The sequence below is a fragment of the Gossypium raimondii genome, chromosome 4 (genome assembly GCF_025698545.1).
Source record: "Gossypium raimondii isolate GPD5lz chromosome 4, ASM2569854v1, whole genome shotgun sequence".
Lineage (NCBI taxonomy): Eukaryota > Viridiplantae > Streptophyta > Magnoliopsida > Malvales > Malvaceae > Gossypium > Gossypium raimondii.
In genome coordinates this window covers 50,441,259-50,457,167 of record NC_068568.1, presented here as the reverse complement: position 1 = coordinate 50,457,167, position 15,909 = coordinate 50,441,259, and the positions used below count along the sequence as shown (strand labels likewise).

The 15,909-nt window shown below is 33.4% G+C and overlaps 1 protein-coding gene across 1 annotated transcript; it reads left to right on the top strand.

Annotated features, from left to right (window-relative positions):
* Positions 1-11,522: 11,522 nt before the first annotated feature.
* LOC105779436 (PP2A regulatory subunit TAP46) lies at positions 11,523-15,772 on the top strand. Its single transcript, XM_012603192.2, has 9 exons — positions 11,523-11,823; positions 11,901-12,023; positions 12,257-12,343; positions 12,530-12,634; positions 12,734-12,895; positions 13,748-13,783; positions 13,892-13,963; positions 14,768-15,048; positions 15,231-15,772. The coding sequence occupies exons 1-9, from the start codon at positions 11,728-11,730 to the stop codon at positions 15,475-15,477; spliced, it is 1,209 nt and encodes a 402-aa protein (XP_012458646.1). The 5' UTR covers positions 11,523-11,727; the 3' UTR covers positions 15,478-15,772.
* Positions 15,773-15,909: the final 137 nt, after the last annotated feature.

Here is a 15,909-nt window from a genome sequence, read left to right as displayed (position 1 = left end):
AGAGTCTTGTTTGTTTAATGGATAAGGTATAGATAGAATAGTTTTAGAGGTAGGAAGTGATAATAGGTAGGTAGGTAAAAATGTTTGTTTCATCATCCTATTGACCTCATGGTTTGTTTGGCGCTTAGTCAAGAAAAAAGAAAAAAGCAATAATAAAATAATAAAAATCATGAACCATATGTTCTAGGTTGTTCCTGCTAATGGAAGACAACTGATTGTTGGTTCGTTTTGAGTCTGTCTTGCACTATCACTTTTGACTCATTTTCTTTCTATCATTTTCTTGAAACAGCCTTGTTTACTGGATTTTGTTAATTACCTTTTCTAACCCAACGACCTTTTCATTAAATACTGAATAAAAACAATTTATTATTTTCTAAAATTATTAACATATAATTTATTCTTAAAAAATAATCATATATGAAATTTCTGTATAAAAAGTTTAAGTTAATAACTCTATCAGTGTCATATATTTATAGTGAGAAATAGGAGAATTTTAATTGTATAACCATGGGTCGGGCCACTACTCGATTTCATATTTCAAGTAATTTGATATGTTTCATGATGTTATTCTTATTTAACGTCCATTCTTTCATGATAACAATTACTTTCCAAGTCATCTAGCTTAATTAGCATCACAGTAGTTCCTATCATAACTTTACATCATTTATTTAACCATTTCAATTCTAACATAGCAACAACATAGTTACTTACCTTGTTCACTTATCACACCTTGAATTGTCATTAGCTTTCATACTACTATAAGATCACCAACAAACATACGAGATAAATCATACTTTCACTTATGATAACTTTGAGTCAATAACTAAACAAAAAGTTAAGCATAGGATAAGAACATATTAATTTAGCACATACTGAATTAGGGTTACTCGACTACGGTCTTTGTCTTCCCTTTAACCCTCAACATCTCAGCGTCGTCTTTAGCCATGTATGATAAGATCAATTACGAAAATAGTGTTAATTTCACAAAAAAAAAATCCATGGAAACACATCAATAGTTCATGAAATACAATTTATTCATTTTAGTCCCTCAAAGCCCCAATATTTGAAAACTTTGTACCTTTTGATCTTACCAATCGAATCTAAATTCGACTTTGAATTCATCCAATAAGGACCTCGTACTTTCAACCTATAGCATAATTTTCTAAATTTCATTTTATACAATTTGGTCCTTAATATCATAAATTTAACTATAGGTCTAAACTCAATTTTTACCTTAGTCCAACACTTTCCACTAGCTTCAAATATGGTCCTAACATATACTAATCATATCCTTCAAAAATCCATTACTATCAAGCTTCAATTTCATCAAATCTCAACAATGACAACATGAAATAAATTAAGCAATTAGGAAATCTATCACATGGGCATGACATGCTAAGCTTGGATAGTTAAGTATTAATAAAAATCAAATGAAAAGAACATGTTTATCTTTGCTAATTTGCCCATTGCTTATTTTTTCTTCTGAGTTACCTGTTGTTTATGGTAAATTGTTGGAAGGAGATAAAGCAAATGATATGTTGAATGTCTTCAAATCTACCAAAAAAAAACATAAATGTAATGCTAAAATGTAAAAAATCCTAAAACACTAAGAAATTCTCATAAAAACAAGCTAAATGTAATATGTGAAATGGGCATAATAACATATAAACTATCCACTTATCATTACACCAATTAATATGATTTTTCATAACTTGGGGGAAATTTATTGCATTCGTTGAGATGGTAAGTTTTTTTAAGGAAAGAAATCATCCATTAAGGTAAAACTAAATGTAAAACATATAAAGCAAGAGGGGTAAACAGATCACTAAATCCGAGCCAATAGGCTTACCCCTTGCACCCAGTCCTACCGTTTGATATCCCTTCATGCCTTATCATGCAAACATTGTGTGAACTATCTGAAAGTGATGAGAAAGAAAACACATCCCACTCCATGTGGTTTGCATGTAACAAAGCTACTTTAGTTAATGAATAAGCACCCTTGTTGGCAGATTGACAAGTCCAACAAAAGGACAAGCTGTAAAATTGCACCTTCAATAACAAACAATCATAGATCACTATTCCTAGCTCAGAAGCATCATTTGATCCTCGCAAAAGCACATTAGCTACCATCAAACAATCTAACTCTAAACTAATATTATCAAGTCGTAGCGATTTTAACCAAGAGAGAACTTTAGTCTCACAATCCGTGTGACCTTAAGCGATTTCTTTATTCAAATCTATCTAAGTCAACCTAGCTCTCAAAAAGTAAAAATTCACAATAGAAATTCTCTAAGACACTGAAAATAAAGCGAAAGCAACTCAAAGACAAAGAAGCAACGGAAGAACAGAAAAGCCAAAAGAAAGCAATAGCACACCAATTGTTTGAATAAATGCTTTTTGAATGTGATATAATAGGATGAATACAAATGAGGAGGAAGACCTCTATTTACAGTTAAGCTCCCCTCAGATCCAACGGTGCAGTTTACTTTACATCAACGGTCGAGATTAAAGTCAATCTACAATTGAGATGCTTAGGGGATTTACACAATTCTCTAATATTACAAAATCAAATCTTCTAAGATTACACATATTCTAATATAAGTTTTCATATTTACCATGGAAATCCTAATTTTCCATAACTACTTCACTAGGACACCAGGACTTCAAGTAGTTGAGCTTCTCCACATGTTCCATGAATCGGGTCAGTTTAAATGAATCAAATGAGCGTCATTTAATCAATTGACCTTCATTGTAACGACTCGATAGTCACGAGTATTGGAAAGTGTACTTTCGGGTCTCTGTTTTCGTAAAACGAATTCGTAAATATTTATTAAAAATATTTACGAAGTTAGTTGTGTGGTTAATTAGGTTTTGATTAGGTGAATTTGTTTAAATTAAGAGTAATTAGGTGTAAGGACTAGATTGCATATAGGGAGAAAGTTGAATTATAGATTAGAAGAAAAGTGAAGGGACCAAATAAGCAATTAAGCCATAAATTGACAAGTGGATGGTGTTGGTAAATACATGTGTAATAATAATAAACATATGTATTTAATAATAAAATATGTATTGCTTATTAATTAAGTAAATATATATTAGTATATTATTATAATTAAAACAAAACAAATAAAAGAAAAGAAAAGGAATTGAAAAAGAAAGAGAATAGAACGAAACAGGGGAAAAAAAAAAGAAAGAAAAAGAGAAAGAAAGAAGGAGAAAAGTTAGGGTTTCAGGGGTTCAAATCTCAATTGGTTAGTCAATTTAATCCATTTTCTTGTAATTTTATGTTTTTGAAATGCTAGTATTAAATACTACTTAACCTATGCTGAAATTTTAGAAATTATTGGATCTTTAGATGTTGTCTATGTTGAATAATTTGAGTATTAGGGATTAAATTGATAGATTTTTAAGTTAGAATTGAGAAAGGGATTAAATTGTGGAATAAATTATAAGTTTTGAGTAATAGGGACTAAATTGTGAAAATTTTGAAATTTAGGGATTTATGTGAAAACAGGGAGTTGAATTTAGTCTAAAGTAGAATTTGCATGAAAATAAAGAACTAAATGTGAAGAATAAAAGTTAGTCTCGGTTTAGGGACTAAATTGAAATTTAGGCAATATTTGAGTAAAAATTGAAATATTAAATATGAAATTGAATTGTGCTGTGTTGTATTGATGAATTTTAATTGTTTTAATTCCGTAGCTAACGTCGTACCGGAATCATCGACTAAAAAGGGAAAAGATAAAGTCGACGTCGAATAGCTCAGAATTTTCGGTTTGTATTTCTATAATCCGAAACTAGTTATTAATTGTTGTATTTTTAATTTAATGTATATGGTAAGTGTTGAGGTGAGAATTATTGTGTTTTGCAATTGAAATGGATTGATTTAATATGTGATGAATTTATTGAATTTATATTGATTGAATTGGTATATATATATATATATATATATATATATATATATATATGAATATATTGATTATTTGAATTGAAATGAATATTGGTTGTATTTGAAAAGTGAATTGGAACCCTATTAACTGTATCGGGCTGAGTCGGATATAGATGGCATGCCATAAGATTGGAAGAGTTTAGGGCTTTTTTCGACTTTGAGTCAATGAGACACTGGGTGTCAATTTATTACTTAGGATTAATTCGATGAGGCATTGGGTGTCAATTTACTTCGGTTTAGCCGATGAGACACTGGGTGTCAAATTATTACTTCAAATTAACCGATGAGGCACTGGGTGCCAAACTGGTGTGTTTTGGTTGGATCCATGTATCCGTCCGAGTTCGAGTCATGTTAATAGGAGTAAACATATAATAAAGTTTTATAATTGATATTTAAATGGCATGGTATGAGAAATGAAATTGATATAGTGAATTGAAAATAGAATGTGACATATGTTGTAAATACATGGCATACATAAGTTAAATACTCATGAATTGAATGTGGAATGGATAGTGTCATTGTTTAAATGATATGTGAACAAATTATAGAAAGCTATTATATAGCAAGTGATGAAAATTGAGTATGGTATATAATGATGTATTCATGAATTGACTATTGCATGCCATTGTACGAATAAATATAGTTTGATATGTGAATAACCATTTATATAGCAATTGTGCGAATAAGATATTGTTTAATAAAAAAAATGATAGTCATGATACTAGACATTAATATGTCCTTATAATTTAATTGTGCTTATTATATTATCGTGTCTTTTAACTATTCGGATTATAAAAATACCACTGAGTTTTACTCAGAGTACGGTTTTGTTTTCCGTGCGCAGATTAGGTACAGTGATTTTGAAGAGTTGTAATTGAGGTTGTGAGCATCCATCTCATCATCTCCAAGTGCCAAGAGGATATGTTTCAAAATTTTAAATAGAAAGGCATGTACTTAGGAAGATCAAGTGTGTTCCAAGTAGTAAGAAAAAAAAATATGTAATATTCCTATATCAAGTTCCTTAAATCGAACCGGATATAGGGGTGTTATATTCATAGGATATTTTTTGTGCATTAATCATGGGTTTTTATTTGCAGCCCGTGACACTATACAACGGTTCAACAAGGCTTCTTCAATACCGGAAAAGCATTTCACAACATGGCCATTACTATCTTGAATTACCGCTACAAAACCAGCAGCCCCATATTGTTCCAGACCTGCGGCATCGACATTACATTTGTAATAGCCCATAGGAGGGGCGACCATGCATCCATTCTGTTTGGGAACAGCCAGCAACCCCCATTTTTGTTTGAGAACAGCTAGCAGCGGTCGACTGGGCAGCAGCAAACACACTCTTTGCTTGCTACTAATTCTGCAGAACACTTCAGCCCCTAGTAGGTTTTTCCTTTCATTAAAGACAAGTGATATTTGATAGAGTAATACTTCAATTCTACTTATTCAATAATCTTTTACTACTGAACAGTGAACTAGTTTAATATTGATGTTGTTACAATTATATTACTATTAATATACTAAATAAATTTTCCTCCATCTTATTACACCAAAACAATGGATAAAATGCAATATATTGGAATCTTTTATTTCTTCATCAACTTGCATGCTATATGACTCATCGCCCATTTTGGTAGCTTTATGAGCATTCTCATGCTTTATACGTGGGACTATCATTGAGAGATCGATTACATTTTATTTTTTACGAATTATGAAATCCTTTAATCCAAAAAAGTAGTTAAACTGTTACAAAAGAACAAAAAAAATATTGTACAGTAAGTTATACAACAAATTAACCAATGATACCTCAAGAAGTACAAAGTAAAACACAACCTCTTGTTATTTTGTCTCTATATCACATACAGATATGCATTCTAAGTAAACTTAAGTAAGTAACAAGCAAGCACTTTCCTTTAAATTTCAATATCACTCAAGCTAACTCTTATCTCCAAGTTCTCCCAGCCTTTCCTCTGCAAAATCGACTGTCGCACTTTCTTTGAAAAACTGCACTCAAAACAAATGTAATCACGTGTCTCTGCAGCATTCATACAAAAAAAAACTACAAACATCAACAGAAATCCTCATTAATTTGTTTACACGCTTTTATTTCATGCAAATATTCTGTATACAAGATTTGTACATGTCACATAAAAATTCTGTGAGGCATGCATGCATACATATACATATTAAGCAAAATAAAATAAATAATCTCAATGATCATTACTTTTTCCTCATTTCCTTGTTAGTGCTCTAAGATATGCCTCACAAACACCAAATTCTATCCATCAAAGCAATAAGGAAAAGAAGAGGGAAAAAGCTAAAAAGGGGAAGAAATGGTGTATTGGAATATAATATCAAGGGTTCCTTTCTAGTACAACATTATAAAAGTTTGAAAGCAATAGATTATATATATCCGACTCACTTCTCACTCATAACATCTTCCAAAGTAACATTAATAATTTTGATCGGTAGTTGGGGGTTTTACTAAGAGTTAATTAGAGGGGTTGTAAATTTTATGAATTGTATTAACTCGGTTGGTATTGTTGTCAATGTAGGAGGATGTGAGTTTCAGCGTGCTGATATGTTTAAATTTTATAAAATGTTAATTTTTTATATTGTTTTTATTGTTTGAAAAATCTATTTTGTTAATAGTTTTTATTTATTTATTTTTAATTAGAAAAGAGTGGGTTTCTACATTCAATCTCTCCTTACATATTGAAAGTCCACCGCATCCTACCGAAGCCAATGTTTTAGGGTGGGTTTGGATGGGCGATTGGGTGCGGTGCGATGCATTTAATTTACTTTTTGTCTTACGCCACAGTATCGCTACAGTGTCTAATCTCACCGCCACTGCTATTTTTACGCTAACCGTAGGTAAACGCACCGCCCATCCAAACTCACCCTTAATTTGTCAAATGGGACAACAAAATAACAAGTATCTAACTCATTGGATGCGCAAGACTTGGCTAGCTAATCTGCCATGTAATTCGCCTCTCAAAACATGCGACACTTGCACTTCCACAAAGCTCCCAAATGTGTTGCACCACTGAAGCTGAGCAAGAAACAGCATCCTTACTATTAATCACTCTCCACCTCCACTTCGTAAACCCTTTGCGCCATGCAAGTTACAAGCCAGTGAAAACTGCCCAAAGCTCTAACTTAAGGATGCCTCCCATACTTGATAAGAATAGCAGGGGTGCAACAGATAATATCGAGATTCAAGCTGTTTGAGGTTAGGAAAAACCGAATCAAAGCAAGTTGAACCCTAATTGACAAGAAAGTAACCTTGAACAAAAGAAGAAGCCAAGTGAGAAAGGGTATTTCGATAGCAAGCAAAACTAAAAAAAAAATCAAGAACAATAAATAAATATTTAAGAGATTTGAAGTGGGAGATAATCGGATCTTGAATAAGAGACACTTTATTGAATAATAAAATAATTAAACATCATACCTAGAGCTAAACTTTCTATTTAACTGAGAAATAAGAAACTTTTAAACAATTGAAAATATTAAACTCATATATAATCAAAATTAAGCTTTAAAATATACTCAACCATAATTTAAACTTAAATTAATATTCGTCGTAGTCTTTCATTGATCAAAAACATCTCAATCAAAAAAAAATTGATTCTCATAAAAAAAAATAGTTCACAATTCACAAGATCTTTTGAACTCGTCAAATATGTTTCATAGAAAGTTAAACCAAACATGTTGTTGGGCTGACTATTGGCCCCATACTCGTATCAATACCTTAGCTTACCAAAAGCCTACTATACATTGAAGCTCTTCAAGTCGTATTACCCACCGATTGACAACTAGCCGTTTCCTGCATGGATTGCATGCACCATGCATCAACGTCAACCTTTACCCATCCAGGTTAGGGAGAACACCATTGTACCATCAAAGGTGAGCTTGTAAAGCCCGTGTTGCACCATAAGGTAGCATGTTTGGTACTAGATGCCCAACGCAAGCAACTGGTGATGATACGCTGAAATTGTATTCCTGAAATAAAACAAAGTTCCTGTTCTTCCAAATTTGCCAAAAAAGTACCCCAAACAGCAGACTTCCAACATTTGAAGAACATGAACTTTGTTTATTTCAGGAATCCAATTCAGCACAGAGGCTATCATCGCTAGTTGTTTGAGCAGGGGATCTAGTATTAAACAAGCCGCCTTATGGCGCAAATGGGCTTTACTCTCTCACCTCTGTTGGTACATTGGTGTGCTCCCCCACCTGGATGGGTAAAGGTTAACGTTGATGGGGCAATACGACTGGTCGTTAATCGGTGGGGTAATACGAGATGAAGAGGGTCTATGGATAGTGGCTTTCGGAAAGATACACGAATGGGAGGGATCCTTAATGCAGAGCTTTGGGCAGTTTTCATGGCTTGGAACTTGCATAGCGCAAAGGGTTTAAGAAAGTGGAGGTGGAAAGTGAGAATAAATAGGCAGTACAGCTGATAAATAGCTAGATGCTGTCTCTTGCTCAGCTTCAATGGTGCGACACATTTGGGAGCTTTGTGGAAGGGATTGACAAGTGTGAGTGTTGCATGTTTTGAGAGAGGTGAATTACATAGCAGATTACCTAGCCAAGTCTTCTGCACCCGATGAGTTAGATACTTGTTATTTTGATGTCCCATTTGACACATTAAAACATTGGCTTCAGTAGGATGCGATGGGCTTTCAATATGTAAGGAGAGACTGAATGTATTCGGTTTAATGTGGAAACCCATTCTATTCTTACAAACAAATTAAAATAAATTTAAAAGCTTTAATTATGTATTTTAAACTTGTCTTTAGATATTATTATTTTTTAACTAATCTCCCTTATTAGATATACTTTGTCTTTTTGTTTTGTCTAGCACCGGTGCTAGCTTTCGTGCTAGCTATCGCCCGCCTTTTCTTTCTATCCGTCAACCCTCTCTTCATTTTTTCTTCTCATTCACTTCATGTGTTTTCTCTCTTTTCAGTTTACAAATCTATTTAATTTGTGGGTATTTTTGTTGTCTTCGCAAGTTATGATGGACATATGACGATACCTATCATCGCTCAAACACCACCAACCATCAGCAGTTTCTTTTAGAAAGTGGGCGGCTTTTTTGTTAATTCTTAATATGTTTCTGTTTTGAGAGTATTTCAAAATAATAAATGATTTCATAAGCCGGTTTAGACTTGTCTTAAGTTTTATATGTTTCTTTTGTTTGTTTTTTCATTGTCTAATAAGTCTTCATTTTTAGAAGTTTTTGTCTATTCTTATAGTATGCTTTTTTAGTCTTGGTTATGCATGTAATTTTGCTTTTGTGAGTGATTTTAGGGCTAGTTGTGTCTCCGTCCTCTCTAGTTTGGTGGATGCTCGATTCCTTTGCCGATTTATGTTTGCTGCTTTGGACCATCCGGGACTGATTTTCTCATTGTATTAAGGGTGGGTTTGGATGGGCGATTGGGTGCGGTGCGGTGCGTTTAGCTTACTTTTTGTCTCACGCTACAGTATCTAATCTCTCAGCCACCACTGTTTTTACACTAACCGCAGGTAAACGCACCGCCCATCCAAACTCACCCTAAGTGTTGCAATAACTCCATATATGTTATGTTCGAGTTGTGACAGAGTCAATTGTCAACGTGCCATAGTATTCTATCGATATTGAGGCTGAAGCCTTTGTTGTGTTGACGGAATTTGTCATTTACTGCCTACAACGAGTGTTTGTTATTCCCCAAATTGTATGGTCTCATTCATTTGAATGAATTAATTAAATTTATATGTTTTAAATTATAATAATAATAATAATTTAAATCTATTTTGTATACACTTTTATTTTTAAATTTTTGTTTTAACACTACCATGTGAATAATGACCCAAAATTGACTAAGGAAAGAAAAATTCAATATAATATGATCGCAAATTGCAATTTACTAATCCAAAACAGAAAAGAAAAGAGAAGAAAAGACCTTCTCAAAATATATTTATTATATAATTTTTAGATTTTAAAAATTTCTTTTACATAATTATAATTTTTATAAAATATTTTATAATTTCAAAAGAATAAATAATGATTTTTCAGAATTTTAATATTTTTAGAATTTTTATTCTTTTAGAATTATTGTTAAAAATGTTGTAAAAGTACCAAATTGAATGTTTTAGGTGTAGTTCAAGGATCAAATTAGATATTTACCTTTAAATTAATATGTCATCTCATTTTTCCGTTAAAGTTGTAATGGCCATTAACGGAGGAGTGATCAAAACGTTATAAGTCAATAACTTTAATGACCAAAATGTAACGTTTCATAGTTCAATAGCAAAAAAAATTATAGCCAAATTTTAATCACCATTTTGTAGCTTTTACAATTCTTAAGACTTCATTTATAAAGCTTGTCTTTAAATTCTCTTATATGTTTCATTGTACCAATTTTTGAAACAAACGCCATTTAGTATACTTAAAAAATTGAGGCATTACAACTTTAAGGAAGTATATCATCGATTTTAATGTAAGAACTCTCCAAATCAAACACCTAGACTAGACCACACCTAGAGATGATCATGGGTTGGGCTACTCGGCCTGGCCCGACGGCCTGCCCGAAAAATAGAAGGGTTCGGGTAAAAATATAGGCCCGAAATATGAGTTTGGGCAAAAAAACGAGACCCGTTTAGAAAATAGGCCGGGCCTCAGGTAAAATTTTTTTTGCACGGGCTCGGCCCGACCCGAATTATATATTAAATATATATTTTTTATTTTTAATCAAATATAATTTTTTAAAATTTAATATGCTATTTTCTTTTTAAAATATGCTATTTTGGTGTTGTAAAATTTAATATAGGCTGGGCTCGGGCTTAACGATTTTCTTTCGGGCCAGGCTTGGACAAATTTTTAAACCCATATTTCAAGCCCGGCCATGATCACCTCTAACCACACCCTCGTGATTCACTTAAAAATTTCTTTTAGGAAAATAATGAATATGCATGGGTTTAGTATTTTACTATTTTTATCGAAAATGAAAATAAAATAAATAAAACTCAAATGTTTAATCATAAATATTTTACTACTTCACTTATCCTTCAGGCCGTGGGATCAATTCACAGGCCATATTTATATGGTAATTTAAATGAGTGTGTATGTCTTTCACTCATAATGAATATAAGAGATAAATTAATATTTAGTCTTTGAATTTAACAGCTTTTTAATTTGGTTTTGAAATTTTTAGTCCACATTAGTCTCAATATATGAAAACTATTCTCAATTTGGTCATTCTTGAAAATTTTAAATATATATAATCTTAATAAATTAGGTAATCACGTTTCAAACCTTAAGATGCCATGTCATCATACCTTAATAAAATCCAAATTCAGGGATCAAATTAAGAAAAAAAATCCAAGATTCTGAGAGTAATATGAAACAAAAAGTTTCAGGGACCAGAATAAAAAAAAGTGACGAAATTGAAGGACTAAATGTTACTTATTCCTTGATATAATTGACGTGGCGAAACTTAGATGGAGATGGCCATGCCAAGGCAATGACGTTATCCACACACTAGCTTCTATAAATACACCATCTGTCATCCCTGACTGGGTTCTTTCGACTTCTCTTTCAACTTCCAGTTTCTCAGATCAATTAGTTTTCTTTCTTTGTAGAAAAGGTGTGATCTTCAATTTAGCCATAAGATTACTAAAATTCGAAACCATAGTCACCCATTGGATTCAAGATTTTCTATTTTGTTTTCTTCTTTTTTTCCCCGAAGTTTTGGTTTAAATTCTAGGGTTTTCGATAGTCACCCATGGGTGAACGCAAAGTGGAGGATATGTCGTTGTCAGCTCTCTTCGAACAAGCTCGTAAGATCCATCTTACGGTCACGGAGTCCGGTGCTGATCAGGTACAACCTCTTCTTATGCTTGATTCATTGTTCTTTCGACGCCGATCTGATGAATATCAATTCCATGGGTTCCGCAGGATCTGGTAAAGAAAGGATGCGAGGTGCTGGAGAAGTGCGAGGACATGATAAGCAAGCTAGGGCTTTTCTCATCCAATGAGACCAAAGATGATATCAGCACCAACAATCTCAAGTACCTTCTGGTAATCATCTATGTTTTCATTTCGTTTTTCCTTATATAACTTATACTTAGTAACTTAGTATCTCAATTAAGCTTTCTTTGAAATTTTGATTCTTAGTTCTGTAATTACTTATTCTCTCTCTCCTTAAATAACTTGGGAGTTATTCATTCTTCATTTTTAGAATAATTTGACAAAGTAGTAATGGCTGTAATTTAAGTAGTATCTCAAGTTCTAACTGTTGTTTTACCCTTCAGGTACCGTTTTATCTGGCAGAGCTGACGGAAAAGCTTGCGCAGGAGGAAAGGATTCAGATTCTCAAGATTTCGCAAGCTAAATTGAAGGTAAAGTTTGGTTCTCAACGTGAATTCAAAGTGTGGTTGAATGCTCATTTTGAAAGTTTTGCCTTAAAGATAATATTTAACGAATGTTGCTCTTGTAATTATTTTTTTATTCTGTTAAAAGTTTTAATTTATCTTTTGTTCTCTTTTATGTCAACTGGAATTTAATGAACTTATCGTGTCTTCTAGGAATTCATTTCATTTTGTGAAGCAATGGAACTTGTACCACAGGAAGAGTTGGAAGCTTCTGTGCAAGGAGCTTCAAATTCTTTTGCTGACCGAAGAGCTTTGAAGGTAGTAATATTTATTTTTGCAAACAACATGAAAATTTGTCATTGTTTTATTCATTCCAGATAGTTGAGTTGAATGAGTTGCTTTTGTGCCTGTTTACAGATTGCTCGTTTTAGACGCCAAAGGGCTGCAGAGGCAAAACTTACAGAAATAAAGGAGCGGAAGGAGCGGCGTGGACGTTCAACAAAAGCAGCTACCTTATCCACTCCTGTGGAGGTTGGAGAGGATGATCTGCTTGATGATGATGGGGAGGAGGAACGAGAGGTTAGTTTTCTGCTAGAAATACCTTCTAAATGAATTTAGATGTGGTGTTACTGTTAAGACTTCCCTACTAGACGTCAAGCTTGATATTATCTTGTGAAAATCTGTGAATACATGGAACTTGTGGAAGGTTTGCATGTATTGGTGACAAGGAATCTCTTGGCAACTATTTTACTAATTTTTTAAAAATAAAAATCGTATGTAGCAAAGCATTAGTTAAGGCTATTTTCTAAGGTTACTTTTGAACTGTTTTTTCTTTTTTTTTTTACTTCTTGTGCTTTTGCTCATAAATCAGGCACTGAAGGTTTAATTAGGGCCCTTAATTGATAAGGCTTCCCCTGAATTGTTTTATATTTATTTCCTGTGTTTGTAGTTTTATCATAAGCAAGTTCTCAATAGAGTTGTGATTCTGTTCTGAGTGATTGGAATCTAGTAGTTTTAAATGTTCTTGTGAGGTTATACTCACTAAGTTAGAATTGGGCTTTTTTCTAACTTGACTTTTACTTTTTTATGATGCTATAACTGTCCCCCCCCCCACCCGCCCCGAAATCTGATGTAAATATGATATTTACCTACTGGATATTACTAGGACCTCCCGCATTACCCTTTGCAACTACGCATACAAAGGAAATATTGGCTCCATCTTTTTTACCTAAAATTATGATTATGTGCTTTTTACCTCATGAAGTCTGCTGCTGATACTGTAAATTTGGTTATTTTGTTGTCAGAATAAATGTATTATGCTTTGAAACTGAAATGATACACCTAATGCTTATTATTGAAGATATTAGCTGTTCTTATTGATTTGGCACAACTATATGGTATCCCTAAAAGAATGGCAAATTCCTTGTGCAGGCTTGGCTTACTACTATCTCATTGGCTATTTGTAAGGTTAGTCTTACATACATTTCAATAAAATCTGCCATGTAAAAGCTTAATTTTTTCCCTCATCATAGCAATAACTTTGTAACCACTTTATGCATGATACTGCAATTGTAGGCTTTTGATCTGCTTGAAATGCTGAAGAAGGAAGAGGAAATGCTTTCTGCAATAAAGGAGAAACAGCTCAAGGTATTAATCTGCTTAAATGATCTATAGCTTTAACTGTTGTATTCAGTACTTGTGCTTATTTTTCCTAAAAAAGGTAGTTGTCTGCCTTCTGAATTTTTTAGCAATGAGTTAGCTGAAATTTTCTACTAGAAGATTTAAAGCTTTGAGTAAAGCACAGCTTGTGGATTCACACTTTACACTCACTTAGGAGATGTAGATCATTACTTTTAAGATAAATTTTTTATGATGTTAAGCCTCGGAAGGGGACATCTAAATGTCCGGTGCCAAGATTGACACCGTTAAGCCCCATTAAGGAATTGGTTACTTATTTTTTCTGATAAATAGAAGAAACATTTTCCCCTGTTAGAGGCATCTTAGCCCCTAAGTTCATTCTCTAGGCATGCCACTTGGCCAACTGGCCTTTGACGTTGGAGCAAAGTGGAAATTCTTCTACAAATTTTCGGAAATATTTAACTAAATCGCTGAAGCAGAACATTGTTGTTTAAAGGATAAACGTTACTCGATTTACTGTAATCTTATCATTGCGTTGCTGCCCAACCATAACTTGTTACAATCTGCCATTAATTGGTGACAATGCTCAATTTCTTGTGCATTACTCTGGCCAGTGCAGTAATGTCCAGCTTTCCGGTAGCTTGTGATGGAAAAGATTAATATTTTTTTTTCTTTTTTTTGAGTTTCAGAAATTAAATGGCTGTCTGAAGGAATCATAAAATTGCTTCTTTATATTTCTACTCAATTTTTGACAGTATTTCTGATGAACCATTTTCATATTATGGATTGATGGTTATTTCTCTTGTATTTCAGGATGGGGAAAAGGAATTTTCTCAGGCTATCCTTGATGATCGCACCAAGAAAGCAGAGGCATGGCATCGTGATGCTGCAGCTCGTGCACGGTATACTCAACCTGCGGCACCTATTACTTGTGCTACATTTGCTCAAGATGTTATTGAAGGAAGGGCAAATGTATCGCAAGCACATGACCACAAACACCAGCCAATGATCTTTGGACCACAAAGCCTTATAGGTGGGAGCCTAACAAGTGAAAGGGAAAGGATGGCAGCACAAGTTTTCCAACCTGCTTATCGGTAAATCCCTGTCCTGAAATACTACTACTATTTACTTTCTGTTTTATTGTCGGGGATGAAGGACAGATTTGGGCATCAAATTATGTTTTTGTTCAAACATCTTTCCATGTTATCCCTTCCCTAGAATGTTGTGTTTCTTGTATGCATTGTTTTTAATTACTAATAAAATTATCTTGTTGTAGGATGCCAACTATAAGCATCGAGGAAGCTGGTCTGAGGGAGATGGAAATGATGAATAAGTGGCAGGAGAGGAATGCAAAAATGTTTGAAGAAGCTAACTCAGCATGGTACAAGGACAAACCAAAGATGGGACCAAGTGAAGATGATGAAGACGATGATGCCGCCCAAGAGAAGGCACGAGCATGGGATGACTGGAAAGATGACAATCCTCGAGGTGCAGGCAATAAAAAGCTTACTCCCTGCGGGTGAAAGTGACAAGTAGTTCCCATAATTCTCTTGCAACGTATTCTTTCAGGCCTACTAAATGTGGTTTTAGGAATGTTTCTTAAATATTTTATTTTGCTTATAGGTTTTGTTCTTAAAAGAATTTTGTTTGTTTGCTTTGGACTATACATAAAATGCATACATCAACTTGATTGTATGTAGGTAATCACCTAGTTGTCAACTTAGTATATTGTATTCGGCTTTAAGAAAATGTTTAGTGCCAAACTTTGGGACTGATAATTATATGAAAAAACAAGCTTGAGTCATGCTTGAAACATAAGAGATGTCATGGTAGATATATCACCTGTCAAATGTGGAAAATAAGTCATTTCCAGCGGCACAAAATAACTGTCATATGACTCATTAAAGAATGCTTCCGCATCAGCCATTGACAAGGAAGCAAAGATCATGGTAACA